Source organism: Triticum dicoccoides, chromosome 1B (genome assembly GCF_002162155.2).
Source record: "Triticum dicoccoides isolate Atlit2015 ecotype Zavitan chromosome 1B, WEW_v2.0, whole genome shotgun sequence".
NCBI classification, from domain to species: domain Eukaryota; kingdom Viridiplantae; phylum Streptophyta; class Magnoliopsida; order Poales; family Poaceae; genus Triticum; species Triticum dicoccoides.
In genome coordinates this window covers 628510287-628535889 of record NC_041381.1, presented here as the reverse complement: position 1 = coordinate 628535889, position 25603 = coordinate 628510287, and the positions used below count along the sequence as shown (strand labels likewise).

The following is a 25603-nucleotide window of genomic DNA, read 5'->3' as shown; positions in this document are numbered from 1 at the left end:
AATGAAGTGATGATCTATCAAGCGCAGGTCGACAGACGTGGAGCAAGGGCTGGTTTGACACCGGGGCGACGAAGATTACCTCCGAAAAGGAGCAAAATTTGTGAGCATGTGTTCGGAAATAAAACATAATACCCTACAAAGAGATTCTTCCAAAAAGGTTGTCCAATATCCTTCATGAAGAAGGATGAACTCAGGTCGGATTCGTATTAGCGCAGAAAATAGATCCGAAAAGTGATGCACTAATCGGAAGGTTCCCGAAGTTTGAACAGTCAGATCGAGCTGAAATTTTGAGAGGTGGTAGATATGGAAATTAGGCAGAAAATGAACGGTTGGATCTTTCAAATGACCTCCGAGCTAGGCTTTGGAGATCACGCCCTAAACTCATCCAGATTCCTGTCCAGACTCGACAGGCCTCCAGTATATCATAGATCACCCAAGATTCCTCCATCAGAACGCGTCGAAATTTTACAAGGTTGTTGTACATTCAATTCCGCACAATTCCACCGGATCAATCATCAAAGTGATGCTCGAGGAGGCGGTGGCGGTGGATACATGTTTTTTTGTCCAGAAAAACAGCACGATCGCCCGAGGGCAATGTTGATGTTGAACCCCCGAGCTCCATTGATGATTCCTCCATGATCTTGATAGAGATCGAACTTGATAATGAAGTCCCTCGTCCGAAGATAATGATCTGAGATGGAGCGCAGTCCTTGGTCGAGCCAAGGTGACTAATCGAGCCGGCGACGAAGATGCCGACATCGACAATAAAGCTCGATTATGACGCGTACATCAAGCCGGAGACAATCTGAATTCCCATTGCACCGTGACGACTGCCAGCAGACTCTCAATGAAAAGCATCAATGTCGGTATGAAATCCTGCATATCTCGTAGTAGGGGTCCTAAGCTAGGCGTCTTGGAGCGATGGTAACATGGACACAAAGTTTTACCCAGGTTCGGGCTCTCTCGAAGAGATAATACCATACATCATGCTTTCGATTGTATTCATATGGGTGTAATACATAGTACATGTATCTACCACGAGATTGTTCTAATGAATATTAGATTGTCTATTGACTAGCTTGGCCTTGGCTTATATAACATACCAGAGGCCTAGGGTTTAGAAGAGTCCTTGTCTTGGGCACCAGTCTTGTGGAATATCCCTTGTATGTGGCATGGGCTGCCCGAACTGGCCCAATAGTGAACCGCCATGGGGGTCCTCGGCCCGATCCACCTGGTCGGGAGATGACGTGGTGAGTACCCCCTAGTCCAGGACACCGTCATGGGGCTATTTATAGCCAGGGTACATGAATTGTCATAAATGCCCTTCTATGATTCAATCCTTGTCAGGATGAGGATCCACTCGACAGCTGGCCCGCGACGCAGCAACGGTCGGAATTTGAATTCTCAAATTCGTCGAGGCACTCAATTTCCTCATGGTAGGTAGATCGCACTGGCAAACTTCTAACTCCTCAGCTTGGCCAAATTCGTCAACGACCAGATGAACTTCGTCACTATCACTAGCAAATGCGTCAGCTGTTTCGGAGATTTCCAAAGGCTTCGCTCGAAGCGGCTTGTGTATGTATAGGTTTGAGCATCACTTTAGAAATGTGAAATATGTTTCACCTAGACCCCCTTTAACAGTGTGATTTCTCCTATGACTCAAATAAGAAGAAAAAAACTACGAAAATAAAAGTCTTCAAGCTTCGAGTCTTCACATCAATTTCTTCAAAAGGTCGTACCCATTTCATCACCAAATTCTTCACTTGAAGAAATCCATTTTTAGGGGTTGTCTTCCATGTGTTAAATAAAATCTTTAGGGACTCTTTCTATCAGTGGTTGATTCATGACCAGGCGAAGTCCTGTACGGCTCGGGGTCAGACACTTTCGTTGTTGTCTTTGTCCCTTGGCCACGATCACCTTTTCTAGGTTTTCCATCATACACCAGACCTTGAGTATCTGTGTACACTTCTTCTCCAGGCTCACATTTAGCGGGTGGAACATCATCAATATCAGCTGCTTTATTTTTTTTGGATCCTTGGGTGCCTTCAAGGGATTTGCAGTTCCCCTCATCCTTTTTCGGCTAATGTTTCTAGCGGTGGCTCATGGTGTGCTAATTATGCAAGTCTACAAACTGAACTGTGATCCAAGTGAGACATTTCTTGATTGGGTTCGGTCTATTGTACAAGCTCCTTGGGATCCCGGTTATTCGACATATGGTTGGCTTGAGGGCAAGCCAAATTTTATGGAAGGTGGATTGTTAGCGGCCTCCCTTGTCCTATTACGTGGGTTGGACTATGAGTTGCTCTTGTGCCTTGGGCTTGACCATAAGCTATTGGAGAGTCACTACATATACATGGGAGATGACAACGAGCGACGATGGCTTGGATTGGAGGGCTTCGACCTTGGATTGGCTGGCATGCATGGGGCGTTCTCCTCTCCCTATCTCCTGCACTGCTCATCTTCCTCACTTGTCTCCCATGAAATCCATTAGTTAGCTTCTGATTCCTCGATCAATGGCATGTAACCTCTGAATCATGGCTAGTTGAGAACATACTATAATTGGTTGCTAACATGTAGTCGCAACACCCACATCTTCACGGTTGCAAGCACGACACCGATGATCTTGCCTTGCACGTCACCGCACTCGTAACGTCGTGGTAGCTAGTTCTAGCATCTACCGTTGCTTGCCCCGGTAACTGGCTCTGCCGGTTGCAACATCCGACGGCCATGGTACCCTGGGTCGGAGTGTCGGGGAAGCTAATCCACGAACACCTATGGGACCGGCGGACCGAGCCCCTTTCGGTTCGGCGGGGGGCGGAGATCGCACGAAGAGCGGATCGAGGCGAAGCACACGGGCAGTTTACCCAGCTTCGGAGCTCTTCGGAGAGATAACACTCCTACTGCTGCATGTCTGAGTGTATTGAGTTCTTGCTCGGGAGCGCTGAGTGCTACAGTACACACTAGCTGCTAACGAGACCGAGCGTGAGTGTTTTTCTGCCTTCGAACCTCCCCCTCTACGTTGCGCATGGGCCTCCTTTTATATGCTAAAGGGGTCTCCGACAGGTGGCAATGTAGACAAGGGTCAAAATGGAAAATGAATTGCGGTTGGTACAACTACCTGTATAGTGTATCATACCTCACCCTGATGGCAGGGGACAAAGGCATTAAATGCCCGTCTAGGTCGCCCAAATAGTGCAAAAAGGGACCGTCAGGGACGCCACCGCTCGCCACGATGGCAATCTTGTCAGCGTCGCTTGCCACCGCGCACCGCTAGCTGCACAGCCTCTTGCCACGCGCGCCTGGAAAGGCCCCAGGGCGACACGTTGGTGGATGTGCTGGAGCGCGGGTACAGAGTGGTAGCTTGCCGCGCCGCGCTTTGCCGCGGTCGTTGTCTTGTCGCATCCGGAAGCTTGTCACTCACCGGGCCTCGCCGGGACGCGTGGCGCGTCGCGGCAAGTTCCTTGAGATGCCTTGGTTGCCCTTCCCGGCAAGCTCCTCTTGCCGGGGCCTTGTCTCCTTGGCTTGAATACTTTGTTCTTGAATGGCTCCACACGAACCACGGAGGGCCTTGGCGGTCACCCGGCAAGCCTTGCCGCGGGGTGCTGCAACTGCCCGTGCACAAGTTCGGGATACTAGGGTACCCCTACTCTAGTACACCGACAGGAGCCCCCGGGCCTGGGCCACACACGGTGCCGAGCGCTGTTGGGCCAGGCCCAAAACAGGACACGGGCACGCGCGGCCTGGGTTACGCCGTATTTCACTCTGTATCCTCCGTGCCCTCCTCAAACGGCACGCGTCGAATGCGGCGTCGTGGGAGAGATCGTGGGTGTTGCCGCAGCCATCGACGAGGAGCTGGCACAACTGGGGATGGAGGATCTCGGGTATTCCTCCGATGAGCACCTCCAACCCAGCGCCAAGCTCAGCTTGTTCTTCAAAGGCGTGGCGACGGCCCTCCAGCGACTCTGGGAGAAGATCCCAAAGCAGCTGGCCGATGAATCACGCAAGATCTGCGCGGGAGCTCTTCAAAAGGTGCTGGTGAAGGTGGCCTTCTGCAACCCAGGCCTCAACCTCACCAACGTCCTCAGGACCTTGCCGCCGGATGCTGATTTGGAAGCGCTCAAGACCCTTGTCGCACCCATTGTGGACAAGGTGAGCGGGATCAAGAGGGTTGAGGGCGATCGCGTAGATTAGGCCGCCCGTTTTCTCTTTTTCTTGTCGCTGCTGGTCATGTTATGAGAACAATCTGTTAGAGCTGCGACAAGCTATCTTATAATATGACTCTATTTTGGGTAGCGATTGCTATGTTATTTCCTTTACTTGATTCCTTCCTTTGTATGTTTTTGCCCTACGCTTTTAGGGAACTTGTCGGCGCAGGCACCTTAGCCGCGAGCGCTGAGTGCGGGACGTCAGCAGCCTGCTGGCGGTGCCGCTACCGACAAGAAACCTTGTCGCAACTAGTCGCAGCTCACTTAAGTTGTTGAGCGGACTCGAAACAAAGTAAGGGCGCAACTAGCTACGAGTTGGTTCCTCCGCGCACAGGTTTTCCATACAAAGCACGGTCGTTCGAGGAAGATAACTTAAATATTTTAAAAACTGATTGCTCAAACTTTAGCAACTTAGCTTTTCTGTCGTTTGCTTCCCGGTAAGGCGAAACTTCCTCGAACGACGCTTGGTCCACACCATTATCTTCTCCTTTCCCCCTGGCAAACTTGTGGGCGAGGGAACCTTCCCTTCTTTGAGAAAGAGAAAGAAGAGAAAATAAAGATATGGGGCCTTACGGCTCGTTATTGCTTACCAGGGGTAGGCGCTATGCACGGGGTCTGCGCCCAGCTTCGTACAAAGGATTACATGCAACATCGGCAAGACTTGTGCAAAAGGTGGTTGCCGGAATAGGTTCCGGCAACCGCGCCTTACGGGTAAAACTTATGAAGATGCTCAATGTTCCAGGAGTTGTGAAAGTGCGTTATGTCGACTAGAGGGGGGGTGAATAGGCGATTTTTATGAATTCTTCACTGGGGAATTTGTCGGTGAGGAAATTCCTTAGTGAAGAACTATTACCAGCGGAATAAGTACTCAGAAGTAAGCATAATAGAATACAAGCATGGTCATCATGATGAAATGAAGACTAGCACAGAGTACAGAAAGCGTAATCACAGGATAACACAAGATGAAGACAAACAGACTGAAGAAATTGAACTGAGGAAATTGAGAAAGTCTTCAGTCAAAGTCTTCAAACACAGATATGAACAAACACTCAACACAGTAATGAGGAAATGAAAGGGTTGAGGAAATAGAACCAGTTAGGTTGGTGAAGACAATGATTTGGTAGACCAGTTCCAACTGCTGTCTCAGTTGTACGTCTGGTTGGAGCGGCTGAGTATTTAAACTCGAGGACACGCAGTCTCGGACACCCAGTCTCTGAGCATGCAGCTCAGGACACCCAGTCCTCACCGTATTCTCCTTGAACTAAGATCATGCAGATCTCGTCCAATCACTCGTGGTAAGTCTTCAGGCAACTTCCAAACCTTCACAGACTTGGTCACTCGGCAATCCACAATTCCTCTTGGATGCTCTAGACCTTGACGCCTAACCGTCTGGAAGAAGCACAGTCTTCAAAGGTAACAAGCGTCGGATCCACGCAGGATCAATTTCTTCAGTGATGCTCAATCACTTTGGGTTTGGAGGTGTTTGGGTTTTTGGGATTTTCCTCACTCGATGATTTTCGCTCAAAGTCCTCGGAGGATGGGTTGCTCTCAAATGACAAGTGTCAAGTTCTCTCGGAGCAGCCAACCAGCTAGTGGTTGTAGGGGGCGGCTATTTATAGCCTAGGGAGCAGCCCGACATGATAAGACATAAATGCCCCTCAATGATATGACCGTTAGGTGGATAAGATATTTTGGGACAGCTGGCACGCAGCACAGCAACGGTCGGAAATTTGACTCTCAAATTCCTCAGGGCTATCATGTTCCTCACTATGTAGGCAATCCGCACTGGCGAATTCCTAACTCCTCAGTCAGAGCAAATTCATCAGTGACCAGAAGAACTTCGTCTCTGTCACTGAAGAAAGTGACTGAACTGTATGAGATTTCCAAAGGCTTCACTCGAAGGGATTGGTAGGTGTAGGATTTTGAGTTGAGCATCACATGGAAATTTTTCCTTAGTATTTCCTCGACCCCCTTTAACAGTACGGTGTTTCCTATGACTCAAGAAAGAGAAAATGAAACTACGAAAACAAAAGTCTTCATGCTTCATTTTCCACAAATGAATACCAAGTCTTCAAGGTCACACCAACTTCTTCACTTTCAAAGTCTTCAGAAAGTCTTCAGAATATCAAAGTCTTCAGTTGAAGAACTTCATTTTTAGGGGTCGACTTTCTCTGTAAATATCAAACTCCTCATAGACTTATAGACCTATGTATACTCACAAACGCATTAGTCCCTTAACCTATAAGTCTTCAATACACCAAAATCACTAAGGGGCACTAGATGCACTTACAATCTCCCCCTTTTTGGTGATTGATGACAACATAGGTTAAGTTTTCAACGGGGATAAACATATGAAGTGTATACACTGATATTGAGGAATTTGATTACAAGATATAGTAGAACTCCCCCTGAAGATGTGCATAGTGAGGAATTTGCTTTTGAGGCAATGCACATTTGAAGAGTTGAATCATGGAGATCTCCCCCTATATCTTGTAATTCATACACGCATTTGATATATAATATGAAGAACTTGAAATGCATGATGAAATATGGTGCCTGATGAGATTCAGCATGTGTGCAATGTCATTAACGAGGAATAAGCATGCAAAGCATAATGCAACAAAAGTATCAGCGCACCATCGGGTTTAAGATTACAACTCGATCCAAATAAAAGTTTCAGAAGAACGAGAGTTGTAACTTAAAAAAAATGCCCTTAATATAGACCCGCTTGAAGACTAACTCAGATTTCTCCCCCTTTGTCATCAAATGACCAAAAGGATCGAAACTGAGGACTAACGCCCCTGAAGAATATCAAGTTGATGGAGGAGCGCCAGCATTGTTGGGGTTGTTTGTTGTAGCAGGGCCTGCCGTAGTGTCGTCCAAATCTTCATACTCATCAGTCTCGCGTGATGAAGAATAGGAGCTGGCCACCAAGGAAGGAACTTTGACCTTCTTGAATTTCTTCGGTGGAGGTGCAGACCAGTCAAATTCTTCCTTGAGACCCATTTTCTTCAGATCTGCAGCGCTGTAGACATGAGAGAGAACAGCCCAGGTACGGTTGAAGGTTTCATGGAGGTAGTATTGGTTTTTCTTCACTGCATTGTGTGTTGAGGTCATGTTGTGAAGAATTGAACCAAACTGACGCTTTACCCAATTATGATTGCGATCAACCTTCTGATGAAGACTGAGGAGTAACTCACGATCAGTCATCACCCTGGGTGCTATGGCTTGAGGATTTTGCTTGGCTGAGGTATTTGCGACAGAGTCATGTGTGGCAGAATCATCATTGGTAGAGTAAGATGCAGCCTTGCGAAATTGACCATCCAATGGACGAATGCCTTCATCGATCACAGCAGCGGCCTTGCCTTTATCATCAGCTGATGAACTGTCCGTTTGAGGACTTCAATGGGAGGCAAGTAGCTACCGTGGTTCAGAGTGTCAGCTTTGTAATTCAGTGAAGATCTTGCCCTGATGAATCTCATAATCCAGGGAGCATAGGGCTTCAGCTCGAATGGTGACATAGCAATATTGGCCAGAGTCCTCATGAAGAAATCATGGAAGTTGACGGGAACGCCATAAATGATGTTGAAAAGCATATTCTTCATGATGCCAACGACTTCTTCATCATTTGAGTCGTGGCCTTTGATGGGACTCATTGTCTTTGTTAGAATTCGATAGACAGTCCGAGGCACATAGAGTAATTCCTTGACGAGGAATTTGGTTCGTGGGGCCTGCCTTGGCTTCAAAGGCTTCATCAGTACTTGCATATAGTGATCTGACAGTTTTGGTTCGTTGTAGATGCAACGAGCACCATCAAGTGGAGGACTGAGAGGAAGGACACGAAGCAATTCAGTTGCTAGTGCCTTGTAGTGAGTGTTTTCAGACATCCAGTCCAACACCCATGAGTTCACGTCATCAGCGTCTCCGGTGATGTGCAAAGTTGCATAGAATTGAAGAATAAGTTCTTCATTCCAGTCACAGATATCAATGCAGAAATTCAGAAGTCCTGCGTCATGAAGAACACTGAGGACTGGCTCAAAGCCGGGCAGAGATTCCATGTCCACATGAGGAATATGTGCATGATCGAAGACTTTGTCTTTGGCGAAAAGCACTGAGGAATAGAAATTGGCTTGGCTGGCAGTCCAGAAACGCCTCTTCCTTATGCGAGCAGAATCATATGGATTATAGTCTGTGAAGAATACGTGCTCGGCAAAGAAAGCTTCAGCCTTGAACTTTTGTTTGCTTGAGAACGGATCCTTTGGCTTTGGCAGAGGGGTGTCAGTGAGTTGCATTACTACCTCAGGAATCGCGAGCTCAGGTTCTTCAGGCTGAGGAATTTCTTGTTCCTCAATAGGTGCAGTCTGAGGATCAGCAGCAGTAGGTTCATCAGCACTAGTGGCTGGAATTTCTTCATGGACAGATGTCGTGGGATGAGTTTCTTCAGAGCCCATTTGAACTGTTGGTGCAGGGGACTGAGGTATCTGTTGGAGTGGGGTGAAGAGTGGAGAATTTGGATGCTGACTTTCCCAAAAGTCATCGTTCATCACAGGTGTGGTGCAGCCAATATCCACATCTTCATCTTCAATTTCCTCAACACCAGCCTCTTCAGCTGTGAACTGAGGCATAGGTGAGGAAATGATTGGCGTTGAAGGGATTGCGTCCACTTCAATTTCTTCATCAATCTGCTCTGATGAAGCAGCAGAATGATTTTCTTCATCAGATCCGCTTGGGATCTTATAGTCTTCTCCAAAAGGAACAATGTCCTTTGATGGCATGGAGGAAATCGGAACAGCATCAATAGGATTTTTGAGTGAGCTGGTCATTGGCTTCCTTTTCTTCGCAGCCGAAGAATTTGACGCAGCTGATGCCTTCCTTTTCTTCACTGCAGCTCGCTCTGCAGCCTTGGTCTTCTTCACATTGAATGCACATGGAAGAATTGGAGTTGGTGTAGGCGCAGATGGAGCTGAGGAATCTGGTTGATTTTCTTCAGGCGCAACTGATGTAGTTGCCCTGACTTGTTCAGTTTCTTCAGGCGCACCACTAGTGGATGCCCTGGCAATTTCTTCAGCGGCTGGAATGGGATCATCAGCCCTGGAACTAGCATTTTCATCAGCAGCCTGAACTTCATCAGCGGTGCTGGCATGTTCTTTAGTCGGCTGAGCTGAGGCTTCAGCCTGAGGAATTTCATGTTGCGTTGAGGCTGCAACATTGGTGAATTTCTTCGTCAGGTTGACGAATCTGACCTTGGCCCCTTGCCAATCAGCATAATAAGCATCGAAGTTTTTGCTGAGGTCTTGAATTTCAGTCTGGACCTTGAGAAGTTCTTCAGGTGTCATTTTGACAATGTTTTTCTTCAGGAACTTCTCCTTCCTGTATTGAGCTTTCTTGATCTCTCTTGCCTTTTCAAACTTCCATTTCTCTTCAGCGATGAAATGGGTCAGCATGTGACTTTGTCCAGGAGTCAAATGAAAATTAGGCATAGGGGTGTCTGGGTCCTTATGCCAGAGATCAATGTAGTCGAGGATCTTCTTCGGATCCAAAAGCAGTGGCACAGATGTGCCTTTGGCTCTAGCGGCCTTCACCTGTCTGTCTCTGATGATTTCTGCGAGTTCATCATCAGAAGCTTCATCATTAGATGGCACATGGAATGCGACCTGTTTCTTCTTTGGACTTGGCCGAGGACCTCGTCCAGCTGTTGCTTTGGTCTTCATCAGTGTCGGGCCAGATGATGACTTTGGTGCACCTGAGGAACTGGCTGAGACACCAGATGCAATCGAGAAACCAGCAGTCCTTTGACATGTAGCCAGATGCACAGGAGCTGAGGACTTTGAAGGAGCTGTTGAGGACTTTGGTGGAGCTGTGGCAGTGTGAGGAATTTGCCTTGAGGGCATTGCTGAGGAACTTGGCCGTGAGGGCACTGTTGGTGAAGCACTTGGCTTACGAGCAGGCTTCTTTGGCATGGATTTCCTCGGTTTGACCGAGGCCTCAGCAGCAGCAACAGTGGCAGAATCCTCATTGAATTTCTTCACTGCCTCCTTGGCTTGTTTTGCCAATTTTGCTTGGCGCTTAGCCCATTCTTCAGGAAAGTCCTCACCACGTTTGATGCTTGTGGGGTCAGCTACTTGGCCAGGTGCCAATGGAGCTCTTGGGCATGGAGGATTGAGGGCGAATTTCTTCATGTACTTTGGAGTCACATATCTGTATTCCCTCCATTCCCTTGCCCATCTCCGTTCAATCTTCTGAATGCGCACCTTGCGCTGATTTTTATTTTCTTTGCCAAATTTTGCTTCATCAGGTGTGCAATAGTCAGCATAAATTTCCTCAGGGATTTCAAAAGCAGTCATAACCTCGGGTTTCTTTCCTCCTTTCTGCGGCTTCTTACCGTCTGCCATATTCTTCGGTTGAGGAATTTGAACAATCGAGTTTTCTGAAGAAGTATGCAGTTTTTCTTCGAGGAATGCTGCAAATGAGTTAAGTTGATGAGAACCTAGTGATTCAGCAGCAGACATGAGTACCTGCGAACAGAGTACAGGTGCGAGGAATTTGGAGAGGTCATATGCGTTCTGAGAAGGTTTTTGTAAAGAACAAGTTTTGGGGAATTTGACCAGATGAGCCTTGAAGAATTTCACTAAGCGATCTTTGTCTTAGGTTCCAGAGTTGTATAGATCGAGGATCCACACAATTGAGGAATCTTGAGGAAAATCATTGCTTAGAGAAACGAATCAAGAGCATAGTTTGTTTGAGGTGTTCATATATGTGAAGATTTGAAGAATAAACACCTTTGAAGATTTTCAGGAAAGTTTGAGAATCAAAGTGAGTAATAAAAGTAACTTTTAATTACCCGAAGTGAAGAACACGATGAATTGAGAAGAATAGATGGGAAGTTCGTCAGGTTAGATCTTCCTTGCCCTAACTCGGCGGAGGAAGACAGCTACGGCGGCGGCGGAGTGAAGATTTCCGCGGTCGGCGTGAGTACGACGGCGACGAGGTCGAGGCAGCGAAGCTCTTCCTCACCGGCGACGATGGAGTAGCGGCGGCGCTAGGGTTTGAGGAGCTCGAGCGAGAGAGAGAATGGTCGAGTGGAGTAAATGAAGTGAGGAAGGGGAGAGGGGTGTTTATAGACACGGTGAAAAACTGTTCGCCCGAAGATTTAGGACGAACGTGCCCCTGACCATTCTCCTTCTCATGACATGTGTCACCCATGTACTGTGTAGTGGAGATCGTGTACGATCGTGGGTGAATAGAATAATGCATCATGGGATGCGGAACAGTTTGTGCGGCAAAACCGAAAATTTGGATAAGATTTGTTTTAAAGTTTCGTTCACAATTTCTTCAGCTGACAAGGACACAGTGAAGATTTTGAACGAGTTTCAAATAGAACGCACATGAAGAATTTGTGAATAGATTGGGTTGAGTATAGCATAGAGGGGGAAGGGTCTGATCACATTCACTTAGCAGAAGAAGCAACTTGAAGAAATAGCTATAAGTGAATGCTGTAGAGGACATAAACTCATAGATATATATATAGTCAATGAAGACAAACGAAGGAAACAGTGAAGATTTTGAAAAGTTGAAGAATTTGAAAAACTGAAGAATTTCAAAACTGAGGAAAAACTCAAATTGAAGATTTTCAACTTTTTGTGGTGGCGTGACCCACCGTATAAGAATGATGATTTCAGACACCGCGTACAATTGTCGTAGGGTTCTGAGAATCAAGTTCTTCATTAATTTCTTCACACTTAGAGTGTTATTCTTCATTGATTGAAGAAAAATGTTTCTTCATGTGTTGCACATCTAAGTCATCAATTTTGCATAAGTGTTAGGATGTGTGTCCTTTTCAAAGAACATTCGAAGATTCTAAGATATTTAGCTCACACCGCAACTTGCTAAATCTCTTCTCATCCAAGGGCTTAGTGAAGATATCAGCTAGCTGTTCTTCAGTCTTCACGTGCTCAATGGAGATGTCGCCCTTCAACACATGATCACGAAGAAAATGATGACGAATCTGAATGTGCTTAGTCTTCGAGTGCTGAACTGGGTTGTGAGCAATCTTGATGGCACTCTCATTGTCGCAGAGGAGAGGCACATTCTTCACGTTGACGCCATAGTCCTTGAGGGTTTGCTTCATCCAAAGCAGTTGAGCACGGCAAGAGCCAGCAGCAATGTATTCAGCTTCCGAAGTGGACAGTGATACACAGTTCTGTTTCTTCGAGGACCAACAGACCAAAGATCGTCCTAGGAAATGACAAGTGCCAGAAGTTGACTTGCGGTCCACACGATCACCAGCATAGTCAGAGTCAGAATATCCAATGTGATCAAAAGCAGAGCCCTTGGGGTACCATAATCCTAGTGTTGGTGTGTGAGCTAGATATCGAAGAATATGTTTCACAGCCTTATGGTGTGATTCCTTCGGTGCATCTTGAAATCGGGCACACATGCAAACACTAAGCATTATATCTAGCCTAGATGCACATAAGTACAGTAAAGAACCAATCATGGAGCGGTATACCTTGTGATCGAAGTCAATACCATTTTCATTAGTGCATAGATGGCCATTTGTGGGCATAGGAATTTTGACGCCTTTGCAATCTTGCATGCCGAATTTCCTCAGAACATCTTTGAGGTATTTCTCCTGAGATATGAATATGCCATTATGCTGTTGACGAATTTGAAGACCTAAAAGAATTTCAACTCTCCCATCATAGACATTTGATATTCTTCACTCATCATATATGCAAATTCATCACTATAACGTTGGTTAGTACAGCCAAAGATAATATCATCAACATATATTTGGCACACAAACAGTTCACCATCATAAGATTTAGTAAAGAGAGTAGGGTCAAGTGAATCGGGTGTGAAGCCATTCTTCATGAAGAATTCCTTCAATGTATCATACCACGCCCGAGGGGCTTGCTTGAGGCCATAGAGGGCCTTATTAAGTCTGAAGAATTTGTCAGGATTCTTTGGATCTTCAAAACCTGGGGGTTGAGCAACATATACTTCTTCCTCAAGCTTACCATTGAGGAATGCACTTTTCACATCCATTTGATATAAGATGATATCATGATGGTTAGCATAAGCAAGTAATATGCAAATAGCCTCAAGTCTAGCAACAGGTGCAAAAGTTTCATCGAAATCAATTCCTTCAACCTGTGTGTAGCCTTGAGCTACCAATCGTGCCTTATTCCTCACCACAAGGCCATTTTCATCTTGCTTGTTGCGGTAGATCCACTTTGTGCCAATGATATTATGCTTGCAAGGATCTGGACGTTTGACCAGTTCCCAGACATTGTTGAGCTCAGACTGATGTAATTCTTCTTGCATAGCCTGAATCCACTCCGGCTCCAGAAATGCTTCATCTACCTTAGTGGGCTCTGTGATAGAGACAAAAGCATAGTGCCCACAAAAGTTAGATAAATGTGAAGCTTTTGAGCGTGTGAGAGGACCTGGCGCTTCAATGTCATCGATGATCTTGTCAACTTGTACTTCTTTTGCAACGCGAGGATGAGCTGGCTGTCACTGAGGAATTTGGTCAGCATTTTCTTCAGCACCATTTTCTTCAGCATTATCTTCAGGTGCATCAGCTCGACGTTCTTCACGTACTGGAATGAATTCTTCAGCAAGTTCTTCAGTAGGAATGACATCCTCAGTTGCCTTGAACTTGATAGAATCCTCAGGTGCTGGTTCATCTAACGCAGAAGGTAGGTGCTCTCTTTGCGAGCCATTAGTTTCATCGAACCGCACATCTACAGTTTCAACAACCTTGTGAAGAGCATTGTTGAAGACTTTGTAGGTGTGCGAGTCCTTTCCGTAACCAAGCATAGAACCTTCATGTGGTTTCGGTGCAAATTTAGAATTATGGTGAGGATCTCTAATCCAACATTTAGCACCGAAGACTTTGAAATAACTCACATTGGGTTTCTTGTCAGTGAGGAGTTCATAGGCCGTCTTCTTGAAGAATTTGTGAAGATATACTCTGTTGATGATGTGGCACGTAGTATCAATTGCATCAATCCAAAAATGATGAGGCGTTTTGTATTCATCAAGCATAGTGCGAGCCATCTCAACAAGAGTTCTGTTCTTGCGCTCCACGACGCCATTCTGCTGAGGAGTATAGGGAGCAGATAACTCGTGAGTAATACCAAGTTCATCAAGATAGTCATCAAGACCGGAATTCTTGAACTCAGTTCCATTGTCACTCCTGATGTGCTTGATCTTCACACCAAAGTTGGTTGAAGCCCTCGAGGAAAATCGTTTGAAGACTTCCTGCACTTCATGTTTGTAAGTAACAATGTGTACCCATGTATATCGGGAGTAATCATCAACAATGACAAAACCATATAGAGATGTAGCATTAGTGACTGCTGAGTAATGATTAGGTCCGAAGAGGTCCATGTGAAGCAATTCGAATGGACGAGTAGTGGTCATGATAGTCTTTGCTGGATGCTTGGCCTTGGTCATTTTTCCAGCTTCACAGGCTCCGCATAAGTGATCCTTGAGGAATTTGACATTCTCAATGCCAATGACATGCTTCTTCTTCGCAAGCGTGTGCAAATTCCTCATGCCTGCGTGACCAAGTTTTTGATGCCATAGCCAGCCTTCTAAAGCTTTTGCAAGTAGACACACGGCTGGTTGTGGTCCTGTAGAGAAATCAACAATATACAAGTCTCCTCTCCTAAAGCCTTCGAAGACTTTGGAATTGTCAGCTTCCATAATCACTACACAGCGATACTTGCCAAAGACAACAACCATATCAAGATCACAAAGCATTGAGACTGACATGAGGTTGTATCCTAAGGACTCAACAAGCATGACTTTGTCCATGTGTTTATCCTTAGAGATTGCAACCTTACCAAGACCCAATACCTGACTTTTGCCTTTGTCAGCAAAGATGATGTGCTTCAGATGAGACGGTGAAAAGGGAGCATCCATCAGAAGATTCTTGTCACCAGTCATGTGATTTGTACATCCACTATCGAGGACCCACTCAGTGGTTTTGGGTTGATCATCCTGCAGATGAATTAGTGTAACTTACAATCTCATATGCTTCATCAATGAAGAATATGATATCAAGTTCATTAGATGAATTTCATCAAGTAGTAAGCAGATATAGCAGTATGAGGACGTGTGAAATGAAAGTTCATTTCATCATGATTAGCCTGCGTCCTTTCAGGCAAATTTTGTCAGGTCCCCAGCAAATTCTTCAGACGTTAAAGCACGTCTGGAGACCTGACCCTGCAGAAGAGATTAGTTCTTTTTCTTCACCACCCATATCTGAAGGGGTGGCAAAGAGTTCATCACTCTGCGAGCACCATATGAGAACGGTGGCATAGAGGCCAAACCATTTCGTTTCACATAAGAGGGGTTAGAGTAAGCATATGAATAAGCAGAGAAATTCTTCGAGGACTTATGAACATAATGATTTGAAAAATAATGTGCATATTCATAGCCCTTAGCTCTACCCTGCGAAACAGAGTTGTTAGCACGATGATAATCATATGAGGACATTGATCCATTTGAGGAATTTGATCCACGTGAGGAATTTGGTCCATATGAGGACTTGGATCCATATGAAGAATTAGGTCCATATGAAGAGTTTGATCTGGGGTTCCTGTTCTTCACAGGTGGTGTCATGAGGACATTCACCTGAAGACTTTCAACATAACTTTTGGGAACCCAGATTTTCTTCATAGGGGAACCGTTCCTGCAGTTAGTCCCAACATATCTAGCAAATACTTCACCATTTTGATTTTTGAACAGTTTATAGTTGGAGTCAAATGACTCATCAGAAGAATGAGAAGATTCACATGTAAAGCCAGATAAGTTAGATGGATCAACTAGAGGTCCCGTTGCAGCAACCCATGAGGTTTTGGGGTACTACTCAGGCTTCCAATATGTTCCATCAGCATTGAGTTTCCTCTCAAAAGCAATACCCTCCTTCCTAGGTTTTTTGTTGAGGATCTGCTTTTTGAGTACATCACAAAGAATCTGATGCCCTTTGAGGCTTTTGTACATGCCTGTTGTGTACAATTCCTTCAGCCCTGCATCGTCAGTGATACTAGCAATGTCCTCAGATGAGGAATTAGTGATAGCAGAGGCAGGTGAAGAATTTGTAACAATTGAAGCATTTGAACATTTAGGTGAGGAATTAGCAGATTCACGTTCAATGCACTTTAAGCATGGAGGAACAAATTCTTCCTGAGAAGCGCTGATTTGTTGAGCTAGTAATGAATCGCGCTCCTTCTGAAGATCTTCATAACTCACTCTTAGCTTCTCAAGGTCTTGCTTTCTTTGAAGAAATTCATAAGAAAGTTTCTCATGATCAGATAAGAGAGTGTTATGATGACTTTGAAGGTTATCAAACCTAGACTGAAGTCTCTGAAGATTTTCAGTCAGGGCTTTAGTGCGATCCATTTCTTCACTCAACATATCATCACTTTTGCCTAGCATGTTTTGAACCTTTTCCAAGGCATGTTGTTGTTTGGTGGCAATGCAAACAAGTCTAGTATAGCTAGGTTCAATATCATCATCATATTCACAGTCACTGAATTCAGATGAGGACCATTCGGTTACCTCGTCACCTTTTGCCATGAGACATGATGCAGAAGATGATGATTCTGGTTCGAAAGTCATCGTTTTGAGAGATTCCTTGAAGTCCTCAAACCAAGGATCATGACGGGTTCGATGACCTTCATAGACATCAGAGATTCGGTCCCAGATAAGCTTTGCATTGCAAAGATGCATAATGAGCCTGAATTGATCTCTGGATAGGCAGGAATAGATGATATCCTTCGCCAAGATGTCAAGTCGAGTGTACTTGCGAATATCATCAGCGTCCGCCATTTTGCATAGATCAGTAAGACCAATCTCAGTGACGGTCCACAGCTCGCTGTTCATTGCCATGAGGCGCTTCCTCATCATGGCCTTCCACTTGGGATAATCATGACCGTCAAAGATAGGGCATGTCACTTTCTTCATACCTACGGTCGACATAACTGAAACTCCAGGCGGTTAAACCAAAATCACACAGAACAAGGGAGTACCTTGCTCTGATACCAATTGAAAGTGCGTTATGTCGACTAGAGGGGGGGTGAATAGGCGATTTTTATGAATTCTTCACTGGGGAATTTGTCGGTGAGGAAATTCCTTAGCGAAGAACTATTAGCAGCGGAATAAGTACTCAGAAGTAAGCATAACAGAATACAAGCATGGTCATCATGATGAAATGAAGACTAGCACAGAGTACAGAAAGCGTAATCACAGGATAACACAAGAAGAAGACAAACAGACTGAAGAAATTGAACTGAGGAAATTGAGAAAGTCTTCAGTCAAAGTCTTCAAACACAGATATGAACAAACACTCAACACAGTAATGAGGAAATGAAAGGGTTGAGGAAATAGAACCAGTTAGGTTGGTGAAGACAATGATTTGGTAGACCAGTTCCAACTGCTGTCTCAGTTGTACGTCTGGTTGGAGCGGCTGAGTATTTAAACTCGAGGACACGCAGTCTCGGACACCCAGTCTCTGAGCACGCAGCTCAGGACACCCAGTCCTCACCGTATTCTCCTTGAACTAAGATCACGCAGATCTCGTCCAATCACTCGTGGTAAGTCTTCAGGCGGCTTCCAAACCTTCACAGACTTGGTCACTCGGCAATCCACAATTCCTCTTGGATGCTCTAGACCTTGACGCCTAACCGTCTGGAAGAAGCACAGTCTTCAAAGGTAACAAGCGTCGGATCCACGCAGGATCAATTTTTTCAGTGATGCTCAATCACTTTGGGTTTGGAGGTGTTTGGGTTTTTGGGATTTTCCTCACTCGATGATTTTCGCTCAAAGTCCTCGGAGGATGGGTTGCTCTCAAATGACAAGTGTCAAGTTCTCTCGGAGCAGCCAACCAGCTAGTGGTTGTAGGGGGCGGCTATTTATAGCCTAGGGAGCAGCCCGACATGATAAGACATAAATGCCCCTCAATGATATGACCGTTAGGTGGATAAGATATTTTGGGACAGCTGGTGCGCAGCACAGCAACGGTCGGAAATTTGACTCTCAAATTCCTCAGGGCTATCATGTTCCTCACTATGTAGGCAATCCGCACTGGCGAATTCCTAACTCCTCAGTCAGAGCAAATTCATCAGCGACCAGAAGAACTTCGTCTCTGTCACCGAAGAAAGTGACTGAACTGTATGAGATTTCCAAAGGCTTCACTCGAAGGGATTGGTAGGTGTAGAATTTTGAGTTGAGCATCACATGGAAATTTTTCCTTAGTATTTCCTCGACCCCCTTTAACAGTACGGTGTTTCCTATGACTCAAGAAAGAGAAAATGAAACTACGAAAACAGAAGTCTTCACGCTTCATGTTCCACAAATGAATAACAAGTCTTCAAGGTCACACCAATTTCTTCACTTTCAAAGTCTTCAGAAAGTCTTCAGAATATCAAAGTCTTCAGTTGAAGAACTTCATTTTTAGGGGTCAACTTTCTCTATAAATATCAAACTCCTCATAGACTTATAGGCATGTGTATACTCACAAACGCATTAGTCCCTTAACCTATAAGTCTTCAATACACCAAAATCACTAAGGGGCACTAGATGCACTTACAAGTTGCTCACCGGAATGCCATCTTCGGTCTCAAGGCGGACAGCGCCAGGCCTAGTGACTCGTTTCACCCGGTAAGGGCCTTCCCACTTCGGCATCAACTTGTTGGAATTCTTGGCGGACTGAACGCGCCGAAGAACAAGGTCGCCTTCCTCGAGACTTCTGGCATTAATTTTGCGGCTATGGTAGCGGCGCAAAGCTTGCTGGTATCGAGCAGCTCGTACAGCGGCCTGAAGACGGTCCTCCTCAAGGAGCAGCGCGTCATCTTGTCGCAGCTGCTCTTGCTCAAGCTCATCATAAGCGAGCACTCGAGGTGACCCGTATACGAGTTCCGTGGGGAGAACTGCCTCTGCTCCATAGACTAGAGAGAAAGGTGTCTGGCCAGTGGCTCGATTTGGCATCGTCCTGACCGACCAAAGAACCACCGGCAGCTCCGCAATCCAGTTCTTTCCGCACTTGCGCAGCCTATCGAAAGTCCTGGTCTTGAGCCCGCGCAGCACTTCAGCATTCGCCCTCTCCGCTTGACCGTTACTTCTCGGATGAGCAACAGAAGCGAAGCAGACCTTGGCGCCAAGATCTTGGACGTACTGCATGAAGGTGCGGCTCGTGAATTGCGTGCCGTTGTCGGTGATGATCCTGTTAGGGATCCCGAAGCGGCAAACAGTCGACCTGAAGAACTTGACTGCTGACTGTGTTGTCACCTTCCTCACTGCTTCCACTTTTGGCCACTTTGTGAACTTGTCGATTGCAACGTACAAGTACTCAAAGCCCCCGACAGCTCGGGAAAAGGGCCGAGGATGTCGAGCCCCCAGACCGAAAATGGCCAGGATAAAGGGATCGTCTGGAGAGCTTGAGCTGGCTGGTGTATCTGCTTGGAATGGAACTGGCACGCTTCACACTTGGTTACTTGTGCAGTTGCATCCTGGAGGGCTGTTGGCCAAAAGAAACCTTGCCGCAACGCTTTGCCGGCAAGTGCTCTTGCGCCAATGTGGCGACCACATATGCCTCCATGTATCTCTTCCAACAGCTTTTGTTCGTCTTCCCGGTGAATACACTTCAATTTCATGCCGTTGAGTCTTCTTCTGTATAGTGTGTTGTCGACAAACTGGTACATACTTGACTGCCAGGCTACTCTTTCCGCTTCTTCTTGCTCTTCGGGAAGTTCTCATGTCTGAAGGAAACAGACAATCTACTGTGCCCATGCTGGAGCTTGCGGCTCGACAACAAGGACTAAAGGCACATCTGCTGCTGCGGGAACATCCGCTTCTACGGCGAGAACCTGCGGCTCAGCCGGAGCTTGACGTTCCCCGGCAAGCTTGCCGGAGCAAAACTTGTCGGGAGCGTCTGCTTCAACGGAACAAACCCTAGGGCTTGCCGGAGCAGACTGCTCCTTAGCACCCTTGGTGTTGATCTTGAGGACCTTCTTGGCGGCGACTTCGGGGAGCTCTGCCGGAAAATAGTCACCAGAAATCAACTTCCTCTTCTTGTTGTCGTTCGTGAAGAACTTGGCGCTGATCGCGACGAGCTCGTGGATCTGATGATGCGGTGGAGTCGCTGTCGAGGTGGATCCGACGAGTCGGCGATCTTGGCCTTCGGGGTGGAGAGTGCATGGTGGTTGCACCCCCACCGGTTTCATCGCCATCAGCTCGTGCCCGGCAGTCCTGCCACGGCAGCGATGTACTCGGCTGCCGCGGAGTGTCGCCGTTGGCGAAGCCGATGAGGCTCTGAATGGTGGCCCTCCATTCATCGATCTTGTCTGCCGTTGGAGGGTAATCCAGGAGCAATTGAGCTCGCGCCAAAGCTTCTGTTCGAGTGGTCGGCAGCAGTGGCGAACGGTGCGAGGAGCGGGATATGCTCGGACTTCTAACTATGTTAGAAGGAGCAGTATCCCGCCCAGGCGACCGTGTCTCGCTCGTGCCAGCATGTTGGCGTGCATGCTGGTCTTGAGCACCCCGAGATCCACTAGCTCGATCTTGGTCCAACGAATGTATGGCCCTGCGAATACCATCACGCTGTCGGTCCTGCGCCTCCTGAGATGGGCGCGGTGCATGTACGGACGCCGAGGTCTGTGCAGCCTTGTCCTTGGACCTGGCAGCACCGTGAGCTCCCTCGTCGATGCCCGTTCTTCCGCTGGCGTCTACCCCACCACCCGTTTGCTCTGGTGGTGGTGGGATCGACGTGGACGGAACAGCTGCCGCCGAAGCCTTCTTCTTCGATGGCATGTCGATGAAGAAGATGAAGATCTAGCTCGTGTGAACGCCGGATCAGGTTCACACAACCTCAACGCCCCCTACCTGGCGCGCCAAAGCTTCTGTTGGAGTGGTGGGCGGCATTGGCAAACGGTGCGAGGAGCGGGATATGCTCGGACTTCTAACTATGTTAGAAGGAGCAGTATCCCGTCCAGGCGACCGTATCTCGCTCATGCCAGCATGTTGGCGTGCATGCTGGTCTTGAGCACCCCGAGATCCACCAGCTCGATCTTGGTCCAACGAACGTATGGCCCTGCGAATACCATGACGTTGTCGGTCCTGCGCCTCCTAGATGGGCGCGGTGCATGTACGGACGCCGAGGTCTGCGCAGCCTTGTCCTTGGACCTGGCAGCACCGTAAGCTCCCTCGTCGATGCCCGTTCTTCCGCCGGCGTCTGCCCCACCACCCGTTTGCTCCGGTGGTGGTGGGATCGACATGGACGGAACAGCTGCCGCCGAAGCCTTCTTCTTCGGTGGCATGTCGATGAAGAAGATGAAGATCTAGCTCATGTGAACACCGGATCAGGTTCACACAACCTCAACGTCCCTACCTGGCGCGCCAAAGATGTCGGGGAAGCTGATCCACGAACACCTATGGGACCGGCGGACCGAGCCCCTTTCGGTTCGGCGGGGGGCGGAGATTGCACGAAGAGCGGATCGAGGCGAAGCACACGGGCAGTTTTCCCAGCTTCAGAGCTCTCTGGAGAGATAACACTCCTACTACTGCATGTCTGAGTGTATTGAGTTCTTGCTCGGGAGCGCTGAGTGCTACAGTACACACTAGCTGCTAACGAGACCGAGCGTGAGTGTTTTTCTGCCTTCGAACCTCCCCCTCTACGTTGCGCATGGGCCTCCTTTTATATGCTAAAGGGGTCTCCGACAGGTGGCAACGTAGACAAGGGTAAAAATGGAAAAGGAATTGCGGTTGGTACAACTACCTGTACAGTGTATCATACCTCACCCTGACGGCAGGGGACAAAGGCATTAAATGCCCGTCTACGTCGCCCAAATAGTGCAAAAAGGGACCGTCAGGGACGCCACCGCTCGCCACGATGGCAATCTTGTCAGCGTCGCTTGCCACCGCGCACCGCTAGCTGCACAGCCTCTTGCCATGCGCGCCTGGAAAGGCCCTAGGGCGACACGTTGGTGGATGTGTTGGAGCGCGGGTACAGAGTGGTAGCTTGCCGCGGCAAGCGCTTTGCCGCGGTCGTTGTCTTGTCGCGTCCAGAAGCTTGTCGCTCACCGGGCCTCGCCGGGACGCGTGGCGCGTCGCGGCAAGTTCCTTGAGATGCCTTGGTTGTCCTTCCCGGCAAGCTCCTCTTGCCGGGGCCTTGTCTCCTTGGTTTGAATACTTTGTTCTTGAATGGCTCCACGGGAACCACGGAGGGCCTTGGCGGTCACCCGGCAAGCCTTGCCGCGGGGTGCTGCAACTGCCCGTGCACAAGTTCGGGATACTAGGGTACCCCTACTCTAGTATACCGACAGGGAGCAACTCGAATCACTCCACCATCTCCGACAACGGTTCCAGAGTCAAAGATCTAACACCAAAATAGGAACCAAAGACAAAATAGGAGATTTAGCGAGGGAAAGCAAGATACACAACAAATCATAGGGCTCTTATATATTCATGATGTCATAAAAAATGTATTCAAATGCAAATATACATTATCACCCCCATACTTTACATATTACAATTTGACAACAAAAATAAAAATTTATAGACACAATATTTGTTATCCAGATTACATAAACTTTGACCTTGCTAGTCCAAAGGATGGCACAAATTACATAACATTAGTGGAGGTACAAACTATATAACATCAATGTAATCTTTGAGACGAAATATTTGTTGATGTACATCCTTGAAATCCCAAACTTAATGTGGCTGAAATGTTAACATATCACATATGCTTTAATCCACTACCCTAGGAAAAATAATAAAAAAATGAATTCACACTCTATACTTCCATTAATCAGCGCTTGGTGACACATCAACAGTCCACCATATCCTCGCCCTTGGTCGCTGGTCTTGCATCATTGGTTGACATATTCGTTGCGTGGGCCTTTATACAGATGTCCAATCATCTCACCTGGATTAAATATAGTCATACATGGAACAACAAACAAATCAATACCTCAAGTTTTTGCTTGAAATTGGGGCTTCCACTGTATGCCGGTTTGAACTACCGCGTGGTTGACACATGCGGGTGCAATAGGAGCTTCCCCGACTTATTTGGAGCCTCTCGGTCTCTTCTCTTCAAAAATGTTGACCATATATTCAAAAAATGTTGACCATGTATTAAAAAAGTTAATCTTGTATTTGCAAAATGTTAATCAAGCATTTAAAAATGTAAATGTGTATAGAAAAAAATGTTGACCATGTATTACAAAATGTTAATTTTGTATTTGAAAAATGTTAAATGTGTATGGAAAAATGTTGACCATGTATTAAAAAAAGTTAATCTTGTATTTGAAAAATATTAAAACAAGCATTTGGAAATGTAAATCTGTATCGAAAAAAATGTTGACCATGCATTACAAAATGTTAATGAAGCATTTGTAAATGTAAATGTGTATCAGAAAAATGTTGACCATGTTACAAAATGTTAATCTTGTATGTGAAAAATAATAATCAGGCATTTGAAAAGTGTTAATTGTGTATGGCAAAATGTGGACTATGTATTCAATTTTTTAGTCTTGTATTTAAAAATTTGTTAATCAAGCATTTAACAAATCTAAAAATGTGTATCAAAAAAATGTTAACCATGTATTAAAAAATTACTAATTTTTTATTTTCAAAAATGTTAAAATGTGTGTGGAAATGGTACTGACGATGTATTAAAAAATGTTAATCTTTTATTTGAAACATGTTAAATGTTTATTAGAAAATATATTTGATATGTACGAAAAAATGTACAATGTGCATGGAAAAAAAGTAGACATAAAAAAACAATCATGTATTTAGAAAATATTTAACATGTATATAAGAAATATTTTCGATATATACGAAAGATGTTGAATGTTATTGAAACAAGAGTTAAACAAAAAAGAAAACCGACAAAAGAAGAAACAAAAGAAAACAAAGAAAGAAACAAAAAACCAAAGTTAGATGATGAGAGAAAAATGGAAGAAAATCAGTGAAAAACAAATTTATAACCAAAAATAATCCCAAAGAAATCTGGTGAAGAAAAAGATAGAAAAACAAAGAAAGGAAAACGAAAACCAAAGGAAAAAAATAAAACCCAGTTAAAACCGTTGGAATACAGTAAAACCAAAGAAAAACAAAGGAAAAGAGGAACTGAAAAAAAAGCCATGAAAGCGAGAAGATCGAAAGAAAAGGAAATACCGAACGCAGCTGCGAGCGAACGAACCGGCCGGCCCTGTACTGTACCGAGCAGGGAAACCGATCCGCGTCACTCGCACCCAACCAATCACAGCACGCGAAACACCACCCCACGGATCTCTCCCTCCATACCAAATCTCGACCGTCCACGCACCACGCATCCAACGCTCCATGCTCATCTTCCCTGCTGAAAAGCAAAACTCACGCGCCCTCCCCGGGAAAATCCCCCGCCCGCTCGGCGCGCGTCTCCTCTATTTAACACCATCCCTCCCTTTCTTCCTCCTCACCCCAGTCCCCAAATCCCCAAGCGCGACAACCAACTCCGCCTCGACCTCCCGCCGCATCTCCGACGACATGGCCCGCACCAAGCAGACGGCGAGGAAGTCCACCGGCGGCAAGGCGCCGAGGAAGCAGCTGGCCACCAAGGCCGCCCGCAAGTCCGCCCCGGCCACCGGCGGCGTTAAGAAGCCCCACCGCTTCCGCCCCGGTACCGTCGCGCTCCGCGAGATCCGCAAGTACCAGAAGAGCACCGAGCTGCTAATCCGCAAGCTCCCCTTCCAGCGCCTCGTCCGGGAGATCGCCCAGGACTTCAAGACCGACCTCCGCTTCCAGTCCTCCGCCGTCTCCGCCCTGCAGGAGGCCGCCGAGGCCTACCTCGTCGGGCTGTTCGAGGACACCAACCTGTGCGCCATCCACGCCAAGCGCGTCACCATCATGCCCAAGGACATCCAGCTCGCCCGCCGCATCCGTGGCGAGAGGGCCTAAGCTGCTCGTCGTGTGTTAGATCCTTGTTAGGCTGAGTTCGTCCGTGGAAGTGTGTGTGCTAGTGGTGTTTCAGAATATGCCTGTGCTGTTCTTGTCATGGTGGATGTGTTGTGCCTAATCTGATGGTACCTTCTTGTTGCCATCAGCAATGGAAATGAAAAGTGTTGGCTTCCTGTTCTCATACATCTGCGCCTGAATGCCTGTTCCCAACTTGTCAAATTTCTTGCCTGGTTTAGCTAGCTTATTCTGTTTTGCTCTGATTTTGAGCTTAATTATCATTAGACCGTCAATTTTTAGCTAGTAGCTGCCTCTGAACCAGAACGAACGAGCAGTTAAGATGGTGCCTGGAAAAAATTGCTTGTCCGCTAGTGTGCTCGTCTTCAGTTCCGTCTATCGACCAGTTTGATGTTTAGTGCACATATTCTGTTGAAAGCATCCCT

At 46.6% G+C, this 25603-nt stretch overlaps 1 protein-coding gene across 1 annotated transcript; it reads left to right on the top strand.

The window, feature by feature from the left end:
* The first annotated feature begins 24668 nt into the window (after window positions 1–24668).
* On the top strand, window positions 24669–25346 carry LOC119349218 (histone H3.2). The gene has a single exon (XM_037617249.1). It carries the CDS (start codon window positions 24753–24755, stop codon window positions 25161–25163), a length of 411 nt encoding a protein of 136 aa, XP_037473146.1. The 5' UTR covers window positions 24669–24752; the 3' UTR covers window positions 25164–25346.
* The last annotated feature ends 257 nt before the right edge of the window (window positions 25347–25603 follow it).